Source organism: Schistocerca serialis, chromosome 1, assembly GCF_023864345.2.
Source record: "Schistocerca serialis cubense isolate TAMUIC-IGC-003099 chromosome 1, iqSchSeri2.2, whole genome shotgun sequence".
In the NCBI taxonomy this organism is placed as follows: Eukaryota; Metazoa; Arthropoda; class Insecta; order Orthoptera; family Acrididae; genus Schistocerca; species Schistocerca serialis.
In genome coordinates, this window is record NC_064638.1 from 152,406,514 (window position 1) to 152,431,114 (window position 24,601).

General features: G+C 41.3%; 1 protein-coding gene across 3 annotated transcripts in view; it reads right to left on the minus strand.

Annotated features, from left to right (window-relative positions):
• Positions 1-24,601, minus strand: part of LOC126464419 (NCK-interacting protein with SH3 domain) — an 84,459-nt gene that overhangs the window by 53,142 nt on the left and 6,716 nt on the right. Inside the window, exon 1 of one of the 3 annotated variants that reach the window (XM_050096235.1) lies at positions 1,692-3,188. In XM_050096235.1, the coding sequence (XP_049952192.1) occupies positions 1,692-1,907 (216 nt within the window). In that variant the 5' untranslated portion in view covers positions 1,908-3,188. Of the gene's footprint in view, positions 1-1,691; positions 3,189-11,386; positions 11,585-24,601 lie in introns of those variants that run through there. The other 2 variants (XM_050096233.1, XM_050096234.1) reach the window with 2 other exon arrangements.

The window sequence follows — 24,601 nt, forward strand, 5'->3', positions numbered from 1 at the left end:
CTGGGGCCGGCCTTTGTCTGCTTGGCGCTGGGCCCACATGTTTACTCGTGCAAGCTATCTGTCATGCTAGTGGGCACATCTTTTGACATTGCTGCTACATCACCCCACACTTCAATTTGGTCACCTGCTGCCTGAGAAACTTCTAGAGATAGTGCTATTTACAAAAACTTCTGTCAATGGGGGGATTTCCCCAGACTCGAAGCCTCCTGCTGCACTTCCTTATTCAGAGTTAAACACGTAATTGTGTCGTGCACCATAGAGTCTGCGTAAGAGTCATTATGGACATCTGTAACAAACTGACACTTATGGCTAAGGCCTTGAAGCTCAGATGCACAGGCCTTGCGGCATCGGTAGAATTCAACTCGCATCACTATGATCTGTTCGTTTGTGATGATAGCTGGATGATGCATTGCACATGTTATCAAGAGTAAGAGCTGCTGGTTCTTGTAAGGGGGTAAGCAAACACAGTAATTGACACTTTTTGGGTGGAAATCACAAGAGGACGAAGGCTTTGGCCAAATTCAAGTCTGTCACACAAAGCCAGAAACTGCTGTCTGAGTCCTTTTTCGTAAGCTCCCAAATCCTCAGCTGAATCATCATACAGAAGAAAAGTGGGTGAATGGAAGCTGACAAGGGCCCGTGGCATGGTGACCATAATGACTAACTTGATTAAACTGCACATAAAGACTGCACACACGGAAACCATTCCAAACTCATTGCCAATTGTATAGTGACCAAGTAATATATGAAATTGATCCAAGTAACACAAATATAGATTTATTCATAAACCTCTGAACAATAACGGAAAAAACTTTTGTAAATCTGCATATAACAAGACATGGAATGACTGATGTTAGAAGGAAAACTAAATGAACACAAAGAGGGTTACTGAGAGCTGCTCGATGCTGTCAGCACATGGTGGTGTGGAGACGGTGCCTTGCGCGTCTGCCACAGGCGGCCTTCAGCGTCCTGCCTGCACTGATACAGTTGGTGGCTGATAGGAGCACAAATGTGCAGCAGCAGCAGCGGCAGCACACACAGAGCACTCACACTCGTAGAAGGATACAGCAGAATTCATGTACATTTTGTGGACCTTTTTTGAATTTCTACTGGCTTGTTGTAATTGATGCTTTTTCTAAGTTTCTGTAGCTGATGCATTGTCTGCCTACTTCGGCGGCAGCAACAAATTCTGTTTTGTCAATAATTTTTGCAATGGAAGGTCTTCCATACACAAAAGTTACTGACATTGGCTCCCAGTTCACATCTCAGAAATTTGAAGGTTTTTGTAAAAAAGTGGTCTCCACCATGTCACGGCTCCTCTTTTCCACCCTCAACTGAACCAGTAAACAGAATGACTAGTACAAACATTTAAGACTCAGATGAAAAAATATGTTTTGGATGTGTCACTGGAAGTAGCTCTTAACCTGTTTCTCAGTTCTTATAGATTCATCCCTGTTGGTGATAAGGGTCCAGCAGTGTTGATGTACAGTTGTTAGCCCTGGACTCTGCTACATCTGCTCGAGAATACCTGTGTCCAATATGTCTGTGTCTTCCACACAGTTGAGGGCAGAGTGTTGGGAAACATCAACCAGCTAAGACCACACATGGGCAGCTGTGCACTGGGTGCTCCTCTGCTGCTCCTGCATCTTCTGTCTGTCTGGTCATCTCCTATATCGCAGCGGTGCCCTCACCTTCTCCATTGTCACTGCCAATGTTTTCACAACTGTCTCCTCTGCTGTGGATGTCTCCTGCAGCTGGAAGGAGTTCATCTCACGCACTGTCGCAACCAACACCTCTGCCACTGCTCCCTCCATTGTAGCCGTCGCCGCCTGTTCTGCCACCTCCTTCCCTGGGATTGGACTCTGAAGTGAAAAAGGAAGCTGCGCCAGCATCATCTGTCCTACCATAAAGTCTTTCACGGGAGATGGGGGCTGGCACCACACCTGTCCACGATCATGTCACTTCTGACCCTATGTACGGATGGCTGTGCGTCACATAACTTAACAACCTACATCGACCACAAGAAATGGATACGAGCACCATGCTCACTTCTTCACAAAGGAAGAGGAGGGCTGTAACTATGAACTTAGTATGTGCACTGCTTCGTAGTCTATGTGTAGAGTTTGTGCTGGATTTGGCCATAGAGATCACTTGGACTGCTAATATGATTGCAGTTGCATGCACAGCCTGCTGACTGGACCTCTGTTGGAACTAACGAGTATAGAGGCCAGAGTGGAAGGCTTTACCAGCTACTTCTGTATTGTAACGTGTGTGCTGTTTGAGCAATAAATTATAATGTTCTTGTGTAAGAACAGTATCTGAGGCCATCATTAAAATTTCACAGTTATCTACCCCAAACATTAGCCCAATGCATTTGTAACTGTGTCTTTTCCGTTGGGCTATGCCAGTCCTCTTCTATCTTCCTTAGGTGGCTCCAACTCTCATCTCATTTTTACACATCCCTCATTAGACTATAATGTCATTGGGTTACAATATCAACCAATAATTTGAGCTCTCATTTTAAATTCTGCATACATCTCATTGTATTTTCCAACAACTGCATGATTTTTTTAAGAAGAAAAGTAACTCCAAGTACAGCATACTTTTGCTTTGATTTACTAATGTAGCCAGATGAGAGGTAAAATGATGTCACAGAAATCTCATATTGTTTATAATACACTGACCACATGTGTTATCGGATGGGTGGATAGTGGGGTATGGTGTTATTGAAAGGTGAACATGTAATCAGAACCAACAATAGTAGTCATTTGCCACATGACTTATCTCTCACACATGCATAGCCATTGATCATGAAAATCCCTCAATGCTGACCATTGCTCACCTCATCTGTTTGGCAAACTTACTTTGCTTGCTAGAATAGCCCCTTTTAAATGGCTGCTGACTAAGGGGTGGTCTCATGTGAGACAGTCATTTCTGTGCACAGGCAAAGCTACCCGTGTACTGCCTCTGTTCTGCATCATTCAGGCAGAAAAAAGTAAATTCTTACATATGGTACAAGTTAGACGCAGGGCATTCAGTAATTTCTGGCAACAAAATTTCTTACATGTGTGATCCATAAACTTACACTGACGAGCAGCTACAATGGAAATGATTGTCAATTTGGAGAGTAGCAACATCACCACCACACAATCTAGAAAGTGCTGCGCCCGCAACATCATAGTAAATTCTACTGTTGTAAATAATTAAATAAATAAGGGATTAGAAGCTAATTTCAAATATTTCTTGTCATTACAAATGTAATTAAACATACTTACATTAACAAACATGTTAGGGTTGGTTATGTAAGGTAAAACAGTCTCTAAAGTGCATTTTTATTTTTGTGCTTCTAGTCATGATTGGAGGCCCTAATTTTACGTTTGACAATCATACAAAAAGACTAACAAATTTATATTTCATTATGTCTGCTATTTTTCTTCCATTGTATCATTTGTTGGAGCTTAATAAAATCGGTTAGCCATGTGTGAAAAGTGCATATGTTGCTGCAGTTTGGTTTAACAGGGAATTTTATGTGAAAATTGGAAGTTATGGTTGCACTGGCGTGAGTGTAGTGACAAAGAGAATGGGGTGCTCAATGAGGCTCTTCCATGGAACTGCAGATTATGGCAGAAATATCGGAAAATCAAGGAAGAGCAGGCAAAGATTTGTGCTCTTCAGGCAGAGTCAGAAAGCAATACATTTCACTTGCTACCATAATTATAAAGAAGAAACAGCCTCATATTGCTGTAAAGGAATGCAGAGTTCAACGGAATAATGTCAGTAAACTTACAGAACAAGAAAAGAAAAGAAAAGGTTAGCTGCAAAGTAGCATCATGCGTTAGGTGTGTATCAGCACCTACAGGAATGATTAGGTCACAAGTTTTGTGAAACCAAATGCTAAACTTTGCCAAGTATAGAATACTTAGGACAAATGATTTTAACACAGAAGATCAGGTGTTGATGGTTGGGACAGCTGGATATATCCCGCCTAGAAACACAAAACACAGCATTAGGGGTGATCTCTAAGAACAGTTACTGAGCACAGAAATGTGGATTTTGTGGAGGTTCTGTGAAGTCATGGCAGGCTTCGGGTTAACTTTGCAGTAAAATTAGTGAACAATGTCATGTTTGAGAGAGTGTTCAGCAACAGGGTGTCAACTTGTTTCTTGGCCACAGCTTGTCGGTGGCCATTCACGCAAACAGACAGCTTGTTGCTTGTCATGCCCACATAGACTGCAGCACAGTGGCTGCACCTTAGCTTGTAGATCACATGACTGGTTTCACAGGTAGCCCTGCCTTTGATGGGATAGGTGATGTTCGTGACCTGACTGGAGTAGGTGGTGGTGGGAGGATGTATGGGACAGGTCTTGCATCTTTATCTATTACAGGGTATGGGCCATGAGGGAAGGGGTTCGGAGCAGGGCTTGTGTAAGAATGGATGAGTGTATTGTGTTGGTTTGGTGGACGGCGAAATACCATTGTGGGAGGGGTGGGAAGAACAGTGGGCAGGACATTTCTCATTTCAGGGCATGACGAGAGGTTGTCTAAACCCTGGCAGAGAATGTAATTCAGTTGCTCCAGTCTTGGGTGGCACTGAGTTACGAGGGGAATGCTCCTGTGCAGCCAGACTGTGTGACTTTGGGAGGTAGTGGAAACTGGAAAGAAACAGCACATGAGACTTGTTTTTGTACAAGGTTGGGAAGACAATTATGGTTTGTGAAGGCTTCAGTGAGACCCTTGGTATACTTCAAGAGGGATTGCTCGTCACTGCAGATGCAATGACTACATCCAAATACATGTGAAAATTCACGAAAAGGAAGCAAAAGGGGGAAACAAGATGAAATCTGAGGGAGTCGAGGATAATAAAAGGCGAAAAAACTCACTAAAATTGGTGGGACGTCATAAGATCAAAGCGAAGAATATATATATTACTGTGGCTAGCAGGTCTGAGAATGGTTAAGTGTGAAGAAGGGGGACCACAGATGTGACTGGATGAAGTGGAATTATTGGGTGCGAACTGGGATAGAATGGAGAAAGAGTGGGGGGTGGGGAGGGGTTCGTGGGATGAGATATAAGTGTGTGGCACTGGAAAGTTGCAGGAAATAGCACATAAAAATACAGGAGATTGACTTAGGGAAAGAGATCAATTAGAAAGCATAGGATTAATTATACTGATGGGAGTAATGTGGGACATAAGATGCTGCACCAACAATCAGCGTGGTCTTGTAGCCATGTGTTGTGCGCAGTCAAGAGACTAGATACACTGTGGTTCCTAAGTATTGTACAAAAATATACAACTGTTAAGCTCCTTTTCTACATAGCTTCCGAAATTTTGTAGGCACTTGTCATAGCATGGCACAAGTTTTTGTATGCCTTCTTCATAGAAGGTTGCTGCCTGTGTATTCAACCACGCGGTAAAATGTTCTTTCAGCTCGTCGTCATCATTGAAGTGTTGACCACCAAGGACAGATTTTAGGTGTAAGAAGCGATGAAAGCCAACAGGAGCAGGATCCGGGCTGTACGGAGGATGATCAAATGCGTCCTAGTGAAATTCCCGTGAGAGTTGATTTGTCACATTTGCCATGTGAGGTCGGGCATTATCATGAGGAAAAAAAAAAAGACAACAGCTTTTGACAGTAATCCTCGGTGCTTGTTCTGTATTATGCGACACAATTTCTTAATGGTCTCGCAGTAACCATGCGCATTGATTGTTTGGCCTTGTGGTAAGAAATCAATCAGCGAAATGCCTTTTCTGTCCCAAGAAATAGTGCACATGACTTTTTTGCTGCGACAAGATTTCTTAGGCTTAACCTTTGTTAGGGATGAAGTGTGCCTCCATTCCATTCCATTGATTGCCGTTTTGTTTCAGGGTGTCGTACAATACCCAAGTTTCACCCCCCATGACTATCCCAGAAATAAAACCCTCGCCTTCTTCACTGTAGCGTGTCAGAAAGTGAAGTGCACTGCCCATCCGTTGTTTTTTTGTGTTGTTCAGTAAGATTTTTGGGTACTCAACTTGAGCAAAGTTTTCAAAATTTTAGGTTTTCAGTAACAATTTCATGAATTAGTGATCGTGAGACTTGTGGAACTTCCATAGCAAGGGCACTAAGTGTAAACTTATGGTTGTGCTTAATTTTCTCTTCAATTGTGTAAACCAGTTCATCAGTAACCACAAACGGGCGTTCACTTTGTTCTTCATTGTGCACTTGATCACATCCTTCATTGAACAGTCTGGCCCATTTTCTAACCATTGAATCACTCATAGCACTTTGTCTGTAAACCTCGCAGATTTGCCGATGAATTTCCTTTTGTTTAACTTTCTTTGTATTTAGAAAACATATTGCAGATCTGATTTCACACGTGGCGGCATTTTCAATTATGGCTGACATTATAAAGGAGCACTACAAAGCACACATCGGCAGCAGTGATCTGAAAATGGTGTACATGTCTTCTCCTTGAATCAGAGTAACTGCCGCGCATGCTCGGAGCTGCGATCATAGCACTGCCGCAGATAGAAACAGAAATGGACCTTACTCTGTGAATGACCCTCATACTTTCATATTATAAATGTTACTGTAAAATTTTAACAACAACTGTAAAAAATCCTGGACTGTGCACATCCTGTCTGAATTTGACAGATCTTATAATAAGATAAAATCAGTATTTAATATTTTTAAAAGAGAGAGACAGGGAAACAAGCCATACAAGATTACAATTTGTACAGAAACCAGATGGCAGTTATAAGAGTCGAGGGGCATGAAAGGGAAGCAGTGGTTAGGAAGGGAGTGAGACAGGGTTGTAGCTTATTCCTGATGTTATTCAAGCAAGCAGTAAAGGAAACAAAAGAAAAATTCGGAATAGGAATTAAAATCCATCGAGAATAAATAAAAACTTTGAGGTTTGCCGATGACATTGTAATTCTGTCAGAGACAGCAAAGGACCTGGAAGAGCAGTTGAAAGGAATGGACAGTGTCTTGAGAGGAGGATACAAGATGAACATCAACAAAAGTAAAATGAGGATAATTAAATGTAGTTGCATTAAATCAGGTGATGCTGAGGGAATTAGATTAGGAAATGAGACACAAAGCCGCGAGCGGTTCTAGGCGCTTCAGTCTGGAACCGTGCGACCGCTACGATCGCAAGTTCGAATCCTGCCTCGGGCATGGATGTGTGTGATGTCCTTAGGTTAGTTAGGTTTAAGTAGTTCTAAGTTCTAGGGGACTGATGACTTCAGATGTTAAGTCCCATAGTGTTCAGAGCCATTTGAACCATTTTTGAAACACAAAGTAGTAGACGAGTATTGCTATTTGTGGAGCAAAATAACTGATGTTGGTTGAAGTAGAGAGGATATAAAATGTAAACTGGTAATGGCAAGAAAATCGTTTCTGAAGAAGAGAAGTTTGTTAACATTGAGCACGCATTTAAGTGTCAGAAAGCCTTTTCTGAAAGTACTTGTATGGAGTGTAGCCGTGTATGGAAGTGAAACATGGACAATAACTAGTTTAGACAAGAAGAGAATAGAAGCTTTCTACGTGCAGTGTTACAGAAGAATGCTGAAGATTAGATGGGTAGATCACATAACTAATGAGGAGGTACTGAACAGAATTGGGGAGAAGAGGAATTTGTGTCACAACTGATTGAAGGAGGGATTGGTTGGTAGGACATGTTCTGAGGCATCAAGGGGTCACCAATTTAGTACTGGAGGGCAGCATGGAGGGTAAAAATTGTAGAGGGAGACCAAGAGATGAATACACGAAGCAGATTCAGAAAGATGTAGGTTGCAGTAGTTATTTAGAGATTAAGAAGCTCATGCAGGATAGAGTAGCAAGGAGGGCTGCATCAAACCAGTCTCTGGACTGAAGACCACAACAACAATGATAACAACAAGTGTTTATGGAATGTGTGGTTCAGCACATGCCTGGTTTAGTTCTCATTTTAGAAACAGAAAACAGAAAGTTTCCATAGGCTATTCAAATAATACAAAAAAGGATGCTAGAGAACAGGAATGGTGAGAACAACCACTGGTAAAAAAAATGTCTAATTAAAGCTCAACACTTCGTTCCAGATTTGGGTGCTAACTGAGTACGGATGCAGAGGTCTCCTGCATAACCACACACCAGAGCTTTCTTTAAAAAAAAAAATTGCATGGAGCACTTCAAAGCTTTTCTTGTGTTTCCAATCAGCAACATGTAATAGTCTTTAATTTAATACACACAAAAATTCACTTCTGAAAACTATAAAATTATGAGTCAGAATGGCTGGTCTATAGGATGTCCCAGAATGAAAGGTCAGTATTTAGGACTATGACAAGAATGACCATTCAAAGCAAAAAAATTATAGTGAACTTGGGCTCTAAAACGCATAGTTTAAGAGCTACAAGCATTTCTTCAATTCAATACTGTTAAAAAATCTCTTCTATTGCAAGCTCTATGCTTTTCATATTTTCGGAGAAAGCAGAATGGACCAAAACAAGAAAAATATCCATAAAAGAATATAATAAAATAATCAAAGGAAGGGGGATTGTACATTAACAAAGGTCAAGTCCAAGATCCTGTTGAAAAGTTAAGAAATATTGTAGGGCAAGTTCCCATCTCGTGAGTTCAGTATTGGGCAAGATGGTGCAAATGGTCCATGTGATGTAGCAGGCACTCATATGCCACGAGTCTAAGCAATAAGCCACGTCTGACCTCTTTACTTAATCTCCCAGTCTCAGCAAATCTCTCACTTGATATCAATCATAGCCATAATCTATTCTTTCCAAAGGTCTAGCATCCAGGTCTCCCACCTAAATTGAGTCACACTATCCTCACCGAAGATTTTCTTTCATTCAGTTGTAACTGCAATGAGAAATACTACTTCATCACTAAATCCCAATTCATAATGAAGAAAGTTAACGCCAAACCCTGTATAGAACAATACCAGATCAATTCTTTTCAGGCATTACAGAATTCCACACTTTCAGCATTGCCTGTCAGTCCTGCCCAAAAACAGTCACTGAAACCCCAAAAGTTACTCAAGCAGAGTCCCGAGCCATCAGTGATCTGAAGGTAGACTGCTCTATCATCAACATCCCTGCAAACAAAGCCGTGGCATTTTACTGTAAGGACTAAGCGGCAGAGGAGATATGTCAGTTCTTGGACTCCTCAATACACACAACAATTCCAACTGATCACGTCCTTTCCATCCAGACTGATGGACAGAAAATGCTCAACACAATAGACCCTCACATCTACTTCCACAGAGCTCTTTACCCCTCCAGATTCACACATCCCCACCAAGTAAGCACCCCATAGTAGCGGACTCCAAAACCTCCACTGAATCCATCTCAGCCCAGGAAAACTAGCTCCTTCAAACCCACTACGCAGAGCCTTCCACGCTACATAAAAAGACACGAACCACTTCCTGGAATGTCTGCAATCCATCCCAACTACTCTCCCAGCTGTAACTCTTCTTATCACAATTGATGTAATCTCACTCTTTTTTAAGTGTTACAGGAATTTCAGATACATGCACAGCCTCTCAGATCTAGAACACTACCTCCACACCTTCATAATCTTATTTATTGTCACAAATAGCCTACATCTTCCTTATGCTTACATTCTTCACCTTAGGGGCACACTCAAATAAATCAGAGAAACTGCTTTGAGAACCAGAATGCACCCATTTAATGCCTACTTTTCATGGGTCACATGGAAGAGGCATTCATCAACCCCCCACAAGCTGGGTCCCTCTCTCCTGTTACAAATTTATTGATGACATTTTTGTTGTCTGGACTCATTTCATGCAACAGCTTAACTCCTTTGCTCAATTCAAGTTGACCTGCCTCTTTCCAGATCCAAAGCCACTTTCCTAGATACTGATCTCCACCTTATCCAAACATCCAAATCTCAATCTATAAAAACAAACATTCAGTTTGAAAGCTGTGACCCATCCACTTCAAAAACTCCCTTCCCTATGGCTTAGGTGATGATGGGAAACATATCTGCTCAACCACCACATTTCTAACATCTACACCAACAACTTGTCCCAGGCTTTCCCCTCCCATAATTGGCCCATAGCTCTTTAACACAAACAAATCTTCCACATAGTTTCATCCTATCACCCTCTGAAAAAGTAATCACTTCCAAAAAACTCTAAAGCATTCTCCTTGTCACCCAGTATCAAGAACACCATGAATGTCTCATACTTTGCTCGGTGAAACATTATTTCCTCCAGTCAAGCCCTGAAATTAGATCCTTTTCCTCAGATCTCCTCATCACTCCACCAACCATCACCTTCTATTGCCCTCTTAATCTCCATAACATTCTTATCAGACCATATGGCATTACCATAAAATTATACCCACCCCAAGGCTCCAAACCCTGCAGTCAGGAAGTATTGGCCAGCCATTCTGTCTTGTATTTTTACAATATGGTGTGAACTAAAATGCAAAAACAGTAGAGGAAATGGCTCAAAACAGTTTCTTGAAGAAGAATATGAAAAACTGTTGTAATTTATGACATACTAGCACAATATGAACAGAACATAGTATCCATCATGTTAAGTTAGTAATTTGTGCTCAACATGAAACAATGTTTGAAACTATATACAGGGTGATTCAAAAAGAATACCACAACTTTAAAAATGTGTATTTAATGAAAGAAACATAATATAACCTTCTGTTATACATCATTACAAAGAGTATTTAAAAAGGTTTTTTTTCACTCAAAAACAAGTTCAGAGATGTTCAATATGGCCCCCTCCAGACACACGAGCAATATCAACCCGATACTCCAACTCGATCCACACTCTCTGTAGCAGATCAGGCGTAACAGTTTGGATAGCTGCTGTTATTTCTCATTTCAAATCATCAATGGTGGCTGGGAGAGGTGGCCGAAACAACATATCCTTAACATACTCCCATAAAAAAAAAAAATCGCAGGGGGTAAGATCAGGGCTTCTTGGAGGCCAGTGATGAAGTGCTCTGTCACGGGCTGCCTGGCGGCCGATCCATCGCCTCGGGTAGTTGACGTTCAGGTAGTTACAGACAGATAAGTGCCAATGTGGTGGCGCTCCATCCTGCTGAAATATGAATTGTTGTGCTTCTTGTTCGAGCTGAGGGAATAGCCAATTCTCTAACATCTCCAGATACTGTAGTCCAGTTTACAGTAGCACCTTCGAAGAAAAAGGGACCAAAAACTTTATTGGCTGAAATGGCAAACAAATGTACAACTAAATGAAACTTTATAGCTCCCTTAATTCGCCGACAGATAGTGGTTAGCTCTGCCTTTTGTCGTTGCAGAGTTTTAAATGCCTAAAGTTGTGGTATTCTTTTTGAATCACCCTGTATTATGCGGATTAACGGCTATGAAGAGTGGAAGTGAAGCACCATTTAAGAGGAATTAAGTACCTCCTGAATCTGTAAACTGTCACTTACAGCAATGCGACCATCAGTTGACCCATTATGTTGTAAGGCACTGTCTGAGCCAGTCAGCAGCTTCAACAGCTCTTGCCGATCATGAGGCAGTGACCCACCACTCTGAGCCTGCTCCTGTTTCAGCACAGCCAAGCAGTTCTCCACAAACTGATGCCATCGCTCTAGCCCCACCTGTGTGATGCATACAAAATAAAAGATCTTTTTTAATTTTTAAAAATTTCTTGAACGTGGTGTAAATTAATGCTTCAGGGAATAAATAACAGCTAGTGTGTTAAGTGTTTAACTTTCTGTTAGAACAGGGCTGACATACAGGTGAAGTCTTTCTGAAAGCAAAACCTTAGTATTTGCCAGAATTTATTTAGGGAAAATCTAAATGTGGATGATGGTTTCGATCCTCGTGCTCCCAAATACTACTCCAATGCTTTAACTGCTGAGCCACCTTACTTGGTAGGGAATACACGGTTGGTGAAGAGAGTTGTTCATATCGAAATAACATTTCTATGTAAATAATTTATCCATTATTAAAATGTTATTTGAAATTAATAAACACATTGGTCAATGAGAACATTATGACCACCAACCTACTGACGATATAAACCCATCCAGGCAATAGCACCATCAATTGGCGAGGGCTGCTAATCAGACACACATACAGTGCGTATAATATCAGTGAGCATGCTGTATGTGTGTAGAATAGGGAAAGAGGGCGATCAATCCGAGTTTGACCGAGGGTAGATTGTGATAGCCCAGAGGCTTGGCACGAGCATTTCGGAAACTGCATGACTGGTGTGTTTGAGGAATGCTGTTGTGAGTGCCTTTAAAATGTGATGAAAACAAGGTGAAACCATGTCCAGACATTGTGGGGTTGGGTGGCCACCTCTCATTAAATATGTCTGATGTTGCAGGCTGGGCAGATTGGTGAAACAGGACAGACGGCAAACTGTGGCGGAACGAACATAAGATTTTAATGTTGGGCTGAGTACAAGTTTGTCTGAACAGACAGTGCATCAAGCACTCCTAATGATGGGCCTCCATAGCCATTGACCCATGCTTGTGCCAAAGTTAACACCACGACATTGGCAACTACGACTGAACTGGGAATGTGGCCATCAATATTGGACATTGGCGCAGTGGCAGGGCACTGAATGGTCTGACAAATCCCAATACCTTCTTCATCATGCCGATGGGAAGGCACAAATCTGTCTTTGTCCAGGGGAACCATTTCTTTACAGCTGTACTGCAGGACTGAGACAAGCAGGTGACTGCTCCATTATGCTCTGGGGAACATTCACATAGGTATCCACGGGTGCAATAGAGATCGTGCAAGGCACCATGATGGCCAAGGAGTATCATACACTGCTTGCAGACCACATACACCCCTTCATGATGATAATGTTTCCTGATGACAGTGACATTTTTCAACAAGATTATGCATCATGTCACAAGACCAGGACAGGGATGGAGAGGTTTGAGGAACACAGCTGAACGTGGCGTCAGAGCTCCTTGTCCCCTCCCCAGAATTTATGGGAATTATTTGATTTGTGGGTGCAGAAGTGGCGCCAATTCCCTCCAGTGACCTACCAAGGCCTCATTGCTTCCATGCCACAATGTGTTGCTATTGTTATCCTTGCCAAAGGCAGACATACCAGCTATGAGGTAGGTGGTCATAATGTTCTGGCTGATCAGTGTGTATTAGTCCCATAAATATTTAACGAATGTTTATAAATAATCATTTTTAAATGATCTTCAAAGGCAATAAAAATTATAAAAGACAAAAAGCTCATAAAATTTTATGTTTTAATTCTGCAATGGTGCCTTTTCCTATTTTCCTATACTATTTAGGCTTGTCCTACAACAGCTGCTGTAGGTTTGGTTTTTAATTAGTAAATATCTGCTTACAAGAATATAGCTGCATGTCTTTTTGCAAAAAAAGGGAAACATTCCATGTGGGAAATATATATAAAAAACAAAGATGCTGTTAACTTACCAAACAAGAAAATGAAGGTATGTTGATAGACACAATAAAAAACACACAAACCCACACACAAATTTCAAGCTTTCGCAACTCAAGGTTGCTTCATTAGGAAAGAGGGAAGGAGAGGGAAAGAAGAAAGGGTGTGGGTTCAAAGGGAGAGGGTAAGGAGTCATTCCAATCCTGGGAGTGGAAACACTTACCTTAGGGGGAGGGGGGCGGGGGGGGGGGGGGGGGGGGGGGGGGGGGGGAAGGGCAGGTATAGACTCGCGCACACACACACACATATCCATCCGCACTAATACCATATATGTGCGGATGGATGTGTGTGTGTGTGTGTGTGTGTGTGTGTGTGTGTGTGTGTGTGTGTCTACACACACCTGTCCTTTTTTCCCCCCTAAGGTAAGTCTTTCCGCTCTCGGGATTGGAATGACTCCGTACCCTCTCCCTTTGAACCCACATCCTATCTTCTTATCCTCTCCTTCCCTCTTTCCTGATGAAGCAACCTTGGATTGCGAAAGCTTGATATTTGTGTATGTGTTTGTGTGTTTTTTATTGTGTCTATCAACATACCAGCGTTTTCTTCTTTCATAAGTTACAGCATCTTTGTTTTTTATATATATTTTTCCCCACGTGGTATGTTTACCTCTATATTACCATTTCACCTTCCGTAATGACCTCCTCAAAAAACTTTGTGCCATTTCCGACTGTTTTGATCTAAGGTTGGCAGACTTATAGGCAGTAATCAAAAATCAAAGAACAAACTCTACGGACAGACAATTAACCCCTACATTTTTCCTAAAAAAAATTGGAAATAATTTGGCCTGGAACACAACAAGTCTGCCTCAGGTTCACTAACAATCAATTGTTTTCTTGTACAGTGTACCAACTATTCAGTGGAAAGTTCTGGCAGAACGTAAATATTTAGAAGTAAAGGAGACCATTCACTGAATAGCAGAGGTATTGAGTCATTGTGTGTGTGTGTGTGTGTGTGTGTGTGTGTGTGTGTGTGTGTGTGTGTGTTTTACTCTAGTTTGTCAAAATACTTATTCTGAAAGGTAGTAAAGCTTTCTTTCTCCTTTGTGTGTACTTCCAACAACTCAATTCCTCTGCTATTCGCCGAGTTGTTTGCTTCACTCCACCCCTGTGAGCCACCCGCTCACATGTTCCACATTTTCTGTAGTTCTTAAAAATTTCAGCCTTTCAGAGTATGACATCTAGCGACAGTCTGTGAATCAGTTAAGTGTCTCTTGTGTGTGGCATTAGCTACACCTCCTTCAAGTGCCTACTTTATAAACTGAATCATTTCTAATCATTTGCATTTAAGTATCATGAAGAATGTGAGCCACACAGCTGCTAACAACAATTAAGATTCACTAAGCAGTCATCACAATATTTCATTCTCACACAAATCATTAAGTACTGAAGTTGCCCAATAACTTCCCATTTAATTATCAGCTAACGTGTTATACTAAAATAACATCACCTAGTCATGATAACTATGGTTACACCTGTACTTCACATAATGATCTCTTGAGACATTCTCAGTAGAGCAGCAATCAAATCAAAGAGCCTGCATCTAAAATTTAGCAGATCTGTTTGGCATTCAAAATAAAACAAATTTTGTGCAGAAAATATTATTCCATGGTACATAATATTAAAAGTTAAAAACAGTTCAAAGCCTATGCAAGGATTGAAAATATAAGCATTTTCTCTCTCTCTCTCCACACACACACACACACACACACACACACACACACACACACACACAGTAATTATTAAAAAATGCAGAAAATACGATTTTTTCCCAATAAATAAACACTCCAGAAACAAAGCAAATGTGATCATCCAGTAGCAGCAAGCATAGGAACTAATAACAATTGAAACTATAAATTTACTGTAACCAGTCACAATTTATTTTCTGTGCAATACACATTTTAGAATTTGAAACCTCAGTCATAAGGTGGATTTATGTCAATTAATAAAGCATGTATGTGTTGGATGTACAGCTATTGGGTAGTCTGTGACACTGTTTCCAGTGATCACATACAATTTGTGTCGCTAAGGTGATTATGTATGCGATGCAAACAACGGTTGCCTGTGACCAATGGAGATAGTGTCACACATTACACAAAAGTTATACATCTTATTAATTGTCATAAATCCACCCAACAACAGATACTTCTGAAAAAGTGGAAATAAATAAATTGTGACTGATCAGAGTAGGGAGGTAGTTTCAGTTGTTATTTTTAAAAGTCTTGATAAAGCTTAACCCAAAAGTTCAAATTTAAAGATGACTAATAATAATCTATCAAATGCAGAGGTATTAGATTTATTGTTGCAGGTAGCGTATATACCACCATCTGGCATCAATTTCGCACTCAAAAGACTACAAAAATCATTTGATTGCTGAATAACAGTAATTTTCCTTGTTCTGACTGAGCTGATATTAAGAAAGTTAAAATGTTTCATTTGCTTTACAGCATCCCTTCTTGGCTTCTTCTATAACACTATCCATCTAGTCAATTTTTCTCTCTCAATTCTCCTTCTCTTCAGTGATAAGGAGTGATGTTTCAGAGGGACTCAATGGCATGGTTATTAATCCCTTTATTCTCATAATCAATGAGCCAATACAAAAATTTTGCAATTGATACAGATATAGTTATTAATTTAGTAATTAGTAGATATTAATTAGTAATTTAGTACTGGAGGGAAGTGTGGAGGGTAAAAATCGTAGAGGTAGACCAAGAGATGAATACATTAAGCAGATTCAGAAGGATGCAAGTTACCGTAGTTGGTGGAGCTTGAAATCTTCACAAAATAGTGACCCAAGGTGTTGCAGATAGAAATAGGGTCCACTATGGCATCATCTGCTATGGTCAGGCTGGAAATTGGGGAATGGACCTTGGTCCCAGAGAGCTGTCAGAGGTTGGCCCCACATGATGTCAGAGGAATTGGGAAGTGGTTAAAAGAACTAGTAAATGAAATCCAGCTAGCTTTTTTTTTTTTTTTTTTTTTTTTTTTTTTTTTTTTTTGTGCTATCCTGAAGAATGCAACGACACTGAGCACACAACTTTTTATAATGAATGCAGTTCACCACTGTAGAAGGAAAGATGCAAATGAGAATAAGTGTGCATGGAGTCTGAAAGAAACATGGGTGCTCCCATGTTAAGACAAATGAGGCTAAGTTGACTGAGAAGGTCAGCCAACAGGGTGCCTGTTGGACAGGTCCTGGGAGAATCACAAAGGAGGTGGTGCACATTAACGTCACCAGGCAGCAAAAAGGGATGAAGTAGTTGCCCAACAAGCTGGGAGAAAGTCAGCCCTGTTAACACTGAAGGACAGAGGGATGTAAATGGAACAAAGTGAAAAGGTGAAGTGAGGAACAAAATATGGAATGCAACAGCTTGCAGCAGAGTGGTCAGGGAGATGGTTTGACTACAATCATCATTCTGGATGAGCAGAGTGACTCCTCACGAGATGGAATGCCATCCTCGGGGAAGGTCAAAGTAGTTGAAGAGCAGCCATGATCCCTCTTCATTGGATCTAAGGCTGCAAACAGTCCTTTGGAGGCAAGTCATGATGAGAAAAGGGAAAAAGGAAAAAATGAAGGGGCATCACCTCAGCAGCTACAGAGTGCCAGCATTCAAAGACTCACTGCTACAGGGTGCAGGATCCTGCTCCACGAGATCTATAGGTGTCGGCATTCCCTCTGTCAGTCTGTGGAGTCCAAGGCAGAAAAAACAGTTGACAGTGCATGCTGGTGACATGAAGGTCAGCCAGGTAAGGGTATCACATGACAACACGGTTGAAAAGGATTTACAAGTCGACAGAGGAGAAAATCATTTGCCTTCGTTTGATTTTCTGGAGCCTTTGAGGGTGGCAGATGACAATTCAGATGTTTGTTAGGAGGGACATAAAAAGTCTTCACCGGAGTATTATTTCTGTCAGTTGTGTAACATGTGACTTTGTCCTGTGAGTGAAAGTTTGGCAGCCTGTTGCACAGCTGGAGGAGGAGGAGATGGGGATGCTACTGTGACACTGGGAGATTTTACAGCCACAGTGCTGAATCTGATGTCGCATGTCTGTGTGGCCACATTCTTCGTGGAGCGAGATGTAGCACGAACAGTACTGCAAGTACCAGATGGTAAAACGCAGGGTTTCCAACTAGCCGACAATGTATGAGTGACAGGGAAAGGCACTTTTTCCTTCACCCTTATCTCCTGGATGGCCCACACAGGACAATCTCGGGAGGAAGTTGCATAGTCACCATTGCGATTGATACAATGGGGAGAAAGAGGCAGACAATCGCCCTCATGAGCACCCTATAACAGGTTACACAAGTGGCTGGGTGTCGACAGGACATTCGAGTGTGGTTGTAACACAGACACTAGTAGCAGCACATTGGGTTCAGAATGTACGGTCAGACTGTGATAACTTCATACCCTATTTTGACCTTTGATGAAAGCACGATTCCATCAAACTTGAGAAAAAGAGTGAATGTGGGCACTAAGAATGTGTCTCCTGACACTAACAGGATAGCCATGGAGGTGTGAAGCTGCAAACAGTTGTTGTGCTTGAGAATCAGAAATAGTCTCCAAAAGCAAAGTGCCATTGCATAAACGAGAGCAGGGTTTCACAGGGCCAATTATTGCATCAACACCTTCCTGAACAATAAATGGATTTACCGTAGACAAGGACTGTCTTCTGCATTTGAAACCATGAGGAACAGTGGTGCCGCTGGGAAGGTCTTTGAATTGTTAGCCTCATTCCATTTATGTTTAGTAGTTTAGTAGATGTTGACTGAAGATGATTGGCTCACTGCGAGAAAATTCCCCATGACTGCCAGTGTCTGCAATGGTGCACTCCTTCCAATTGCCCCCCCCCCCCCCTCCCCCCTCAGAGTTCAAAGGAAGTGAAATGTAATTTAGGGCTTATACAGAAGCCAGACTGCTTTTACAAGCATTGAAGGATATGAAAGCAAAGCAGTGGTTGAGAAAGGAGTGGAACAGTATTGTAGCTTCTCCTCAATGTTATTCAGTCTGTACATTGAGAAAGCAGTTAAGGAAAAAAAGTGAAATTCAGAAAAGAAATTAAAATTAAAGGACCAGAAATAAAAACTATGAGATTTGGTGATGACATTGTATTTCTGTCAGAGACTACTAGATACTTGGAAGATCAAATGGCTCTGAGCAGTATGGGACTTAACTTGGAAGATCAGTTGAACAGAATAGACAGTGACTTGAAAAAATGTTACAAGGTAACATCAACAAAAATGAAACGTGGGTAATGGAATAAATGCTCGTAGAATTAGATTAGGGAATGAGACATGAAAACAGTATACGAGTGTTGCTATTTCGGCAGCAAAATAGCTGACAAGGGCTGAAGTAGGGAGGAAACAAAAAGCAGACTGAAAATAGCAATAAATGTGTTTCTGAGAAAGGAAATTTGTTAACATCGTATATAAAGTCAAGTATATGGAAGTCTTTTCTGAATGCACTTGTATGAAATGTAGCCTTGTATGGAAGTGAAATGTGGAGCACAAGCAGTTCACACTAAATGACAACAGAAGCTTTTGAAATGCAGTGCAAGAGAAGAATGCTGAAAATTAGATGGGTAGATCAAAAAACTAATGAGAGGACACTGAATAGAATCATGGAACAAAGAAATTTATGGCACAACTTGACTACAAGGAGGGACTGGTTGACAGGACATGTCCTAAAGCATCAAGCAATCATCAGTTCAGTAATGGAAGGAAATGTGATGTGGGGAGTAAAAACTGCAAAGAGAGAGAGAGAGAGAGAGAGAGAGAGAGAGAGAGAGAGAGACCTAAATAAAATAAGCAGCTTCAAATGGATGTAGTTTGCAGTAGGTATGCAGAGATGAAGATGCTTACACAGGACAGACTACATCAAACCAGCCTTTTAATTGAGAAAGCTGCAGCAGCAACAACAACACTATGTGGGAATTATAATTTTACAAATGGACTCCCTACTTCTGACTGATGGCAGTCGGTAGCAATTGGGACACTTCGAGCTGGCATTGATCTGCAGATGCTCTTTGCCAACTGTGCAGCATACTTTTATGCCAGTATTAACTATTGTCTGCTTTGTTACTGAGCTGCGCTGTCACTGTCTGTGTCTTGTTGGGGTATTATGAATGCAACTTTTTCAAAAAAATCTTTAAAAACAGTGATCTCAGTTTCAATAATGTGAAGTATTTAACTGACCATTACCTCTGCCATATACAGGGTAATTCAAAAAGAATACCACAACTTTAGGAATTTAAAACTCTGCAACGACAAAAGGCAGTGCTAAGCACTATCTGTCGGCGAATTAAGGGAGCTATAAAGTTTCATTTAGTTGTACATTTGTTTGCTTGAGGCGCTGTTGACTAGGCGTCAGCGTCAGTTGATGCTAAGATGGCAACCGCTCAACAGAAAGCTTTTTGTGTTATTGAGTACGGCTGAAGTGAATCGACGACAGTTGTTCAGCGTGCATTTCGAACGAAGTATGGTGTTAAACCTCCTGATAGGTGGTGTATTAAACGTTGGTATAAACAGTTTACAGAGAATGGGTGTTTGTGCAAAGGGAAAAGTTCTGGACGGCCGAGATCGAGTGATGAAAATGTAACACGCATCCAGCAAGCATTTGTTCGCAGCCCAGGAAAATCGACTCGCAGAGCTAGCAGAGAGCTGCAAATTCCACAATCAACTGTATGGAGAGTCCACATTGGCACTTATCTGTCCGTAACTACCTGAACGTCAACTACCCGAGGCGATGGATCGGCCGCCAGGCAGCCCGTGACAGAGCACTTCATCACTGGCCTCCAAGAAGCCCTGATCTTACCCCCTGCGATTTTTTCTTATGGGGGTATGTTAAGGATATGATGTTTCGGCCAACTCTCCCAGCCACCATTGATGATTTGAAACGAGAAATAACAGCAGCTATCCAAACTGTTACACCTGATATGCTACAGAGAGTGTGGAACGAGTTGGAGTATCGGGTTGATATTGCTCGAGTGTCTGGAGGGGGCCATATTGAACATCTCTGAACTTGTTTTTGAGTGAAAAAAAACCTTTTTAAATACTGTTTGTAATGATGTATAACAGAAGGTTATATTATGTTTCTTTCATTAAATACACATTTTTAAAGTTGTGGTATTCTTTTTGAATCACCCTGTACATTGCTGCTTGCACGGAAGCTCAAAACCCAGGTTTGTGTTGCCTGCACTGTGTACTTACAGTACATAGAGGTGGATTTTGTTTACTCTGCACCACACCTTTCCCTGCAGAGAACCCTGTGCATTCTCCTCGGTCTATGCACCTGCATACCAGATTCCATTATAGTTTGCAATTATTCGCTTGCCTTCCATAAATAACCTTATTGTTGCTCTTCAAGGATTGAATTCTCTTATAAGTATCACACAAGTAATAATCCTAATTTAAATATTCCTTAATTCTCACAATATGTAGTTAACTACCATCCTTTGATGAGCATCAAATCAAGTAAATACTGGACCAGCAATAGTAGATGAAATAGTAACTATGACATATAATAGCAAAAGTAGGAACATTTTTCACAGTAGTGTCTATTTTAAATCTTCAGAAACATGCTAACAACTGGGTATTGCTGTTGATTGGCTGATGGTTAATGGACTAAACAGTGAGTATATAATCCCTTGGTCAAGAGACAGGTCATCTGGATTTAGTAATGCCAGACAGAATTTGATCAAAGTATGGAGGTATGTAGAAGTTGTACTACTGAGGCATGGCAATAAAATTGATGCCAGAGCTGAGAAATAATTTAAGAGAGGTAAAAGGATACATTTTGGGCCAGTATGTATGTCAGAGAGCAAACCAGGTCTCCCTCACAGATTATCTGTCATGAGAGGAACTTCACCTATATCTTACTCCCTGACAACGCAATTAAGAACTACGACAATTATGGGTATATGGGGCAGTCAAAAAAAGCAAGGTAGTCACCATAACTATTAATACATCAATCCCACTGTGAGATAAGATGGTCAAAGTCTTCATGGAAAAATGTTTGTGGCTGCCCATGGAACCACGATCATACCCAGGCGCACATCTCTTTATTCAAAGCAAATTGACAGCCATGAATGTGTTTCTTCAGAGCTCCAGAAATATGTAAATTGTATGGAAAGAGACAGGGACTGTATGGAGAATGTGTAAGGGCTTCCCAGCAAAACTTTTCCAGAGTAGTAAAAACAACAACCCTCCAAAAGTTGGCAAGGTTGTGTCGATGATGCTGCATAAATTTCACTGGGAAGCCCTTACACATCCTCCATATGGCCCCAATCTCTCTCCAAGTGATTTCGAATTTTTGGAGCCCTGAAGAAAGGCATTTATGGCCATTTATTTGCTTTGCATGAAGATGTGCACACCTGGATATAATCATGGTTCTGCAGACAAACGCAAATGTTTTTCCATGAAAGCAATGGCCATTTTGTCATACAGTGGAAAAATTGTATGAATTTTTGTGGCAATTACTCTTGAAATACTTTCTTTTTTTCCATCTGTGTCACATTTGACTGCCCTATATGATAGTAGAAGAGAGAATGCTAAAAACTTAATGAACATCAGTTGGACCAACAAATGGTGACAGAAATAATCAGCTCTTTGAGTGAGTGGAGGCAGTCAAAGTGTCCTCTGGGCCTCAATGTACAATGGAGTGCCTAATTTCCACAGCAGTCCCAACCCAGATCCATTACACCCAAAGTTTTAAAGGTGGGAACAGCACCCACTATCAACCAATCTTTTCTCATCAGCTAGTAACAAGGATAAGGAATGCTTAATATCTTGCCTTCATTAGAGTGCTACTACTAAATCATACAATAGGATTATGAAAAACAAGAGCTAACTGTATTCAAAAAAGTAAAAGAGGGATGAGAAAGACAGCTGGCAGAGGAGAGTAGGGTCAAGATTCTGCCAGACCCAGCAACAGCCAGGTGGCACCCATGTCTCTGCTCCAAAAGTAGTGTAACACATCATATCTGAGAATAAAAACTATTGTATTTGAGAAAACAAAATACAAATTCAACCATCCAAATGTGATCCATCAATATTACAGTAGGAGCCAGGAAGCGACAATCACCAGGATATGAGCTACAGTTTGTGAGGCTCGGCAACTATAACGTGCAGATGGCTAATTATACAAAATGAAACTGTGGGTTAATCTAGGATGACAAAAGAGGTGGCACTATAGGACAGTGGATTCCTTATTAGTGCCATGCAGCAGTAATCTCCTTAATAGTGTAAGTGGCAGATCTCGTATTGCATTTTTATGAAGTGGTTGACCACAGACTCCACAAATTGTATTGCATGTACACCAGAAAGGCATATGCCCAAAGAGTTAACATTTAAAGCACTGCATCAGCAGAGATATATAGGGCTTCAGAACACAGATTAAACCATGAATATTACTTTAAGTGGAGACTAGCCACTCAAAAGTGAGAACGAAGGCTATGCAGTGAACACCTTACTGTCTGGCTAACCTTGACATTCAGGACATATGTAGTGAATCCCATGCCTCACCACGTATTTGCAAAGTTCTTTGTCGGCTGCTTTGGGTCCCAGTGATAAATTTATCCCTCTACTATGTTGAGGTAGTAATGGGGTGTGACAGTAACACGTACCAAGTTTGTTACAAGAGAGTAATGCTCTAGATGAGTAGGATTTGCCATTTTATTTGAGATAGGTGTATTGATAGGGTTAAAGGGACCAAACTATGAGATCATTGGTCCTTCAATTCTTTGTGAATCAAGTCATGAATAGTCCCCAAAGAGAACGGAAGCAAAAGACAAAACACAATGAACCAAACTGTATCCAAGAATCAAGAATATGGATAGAGAGAATCAAGTAGAGCAGAGAGGGGTAAGAGGATGAATGTGGTAGAGTTGCTCCAGCTTGAGATCCCTGGGACACATCATGAACTGGAAGATACATCCTCTGCAAATGACCAGTGCTTCCACATCCTCCATTATCTCAAGGTAACTAGCAACATGAATAAGCTGGTAACATCTCAGGAAAGAGAGCAACAATGAAACAGTAAACTAACATATGTAAAAGAATAAGAAGAATTTTGGGAAAGGCAGGAGCCAGGCTGGACCAAACATGGGCAGCCATTGGCTCCTTGGGTTGGAGCAAGTGACTGAGTGCCCCTCCAATCCCTCAAGCAACTGACAAAGTTAATGTGCCCTACATCACTGAGACAAATACAAACCATTTTTGTAAGTAAAATGTAAAACCAGATCAGTTACTTTGGTGTCGTCTGTGAATAAAGGTAGCAGGTCAGCAAGTTTGGGGTTTCACTGTAAGGTGGCCAAATTAGGGCAGATTCAGTGTGGACTGAACCACCTCACCACCAGTGGGGTGAATTCTCACGTTGTAGTATGTGGCCATGAGTCACCTAAGGGTGGCCAATGCACAGCCACTAAAGAACAGCAGAGTCCCTCCGAGAAGTATGAAGGGAAGACTGCCACATGGTCTTGGTCCCCTTACAGGTTTGCAGTTTATTCATGGAAACCATTGCACACGTTCATGGAAACTATCCTGTTTTCCAAGCCTCCAACAATCAAAGATCTGGTTCTGGCACCATCATCTCCAAAGTTGGCATCTTGACAGCCCACATAGCCAACATGTTCATTCCCTGGGATCTCAATGTGATCTGGGGTCCAAACAAAGACGACAAACCTTTCAGACTGATGGAGGTCATACAGGAGATCCTGGATAGTCATTAGCAATGGATGTAGAGATTAGCACTGGTCGATAGCCTGAAGACTACTAAGGAAATCACTGCCGATTAATAATGTTTCACTTGAACAAATGTGGCCGAGGGCTGGAGCAATGGCCACCAATTATGCAGCAAATTCACTGCATCAGGAAGCATAGTTCACTGCACTCTGCATTTGTGCAGACAAAACCACTTCATCCATCAACCACAGAGCCATCAGCATATACCACTTCCAAACACAGAAATACATCAAGGACAGCCTGGAACAGGCAGCAAAAAACCATCGCCAACTGCCGGGGAGGCGGTGTAGTCTAGTGGTCCCGAGGGCCCAACATAGAAGACACAGAGGGCAATGGTAACATCATCTAGGATGCAGACGATGGTGTTTCTTCTTGGCTTCTTGATACGAGAGTCAGTCAAGAGTCTTGCATCCTCAGATTTTCTTTTCTCTTTGGAGGGTGG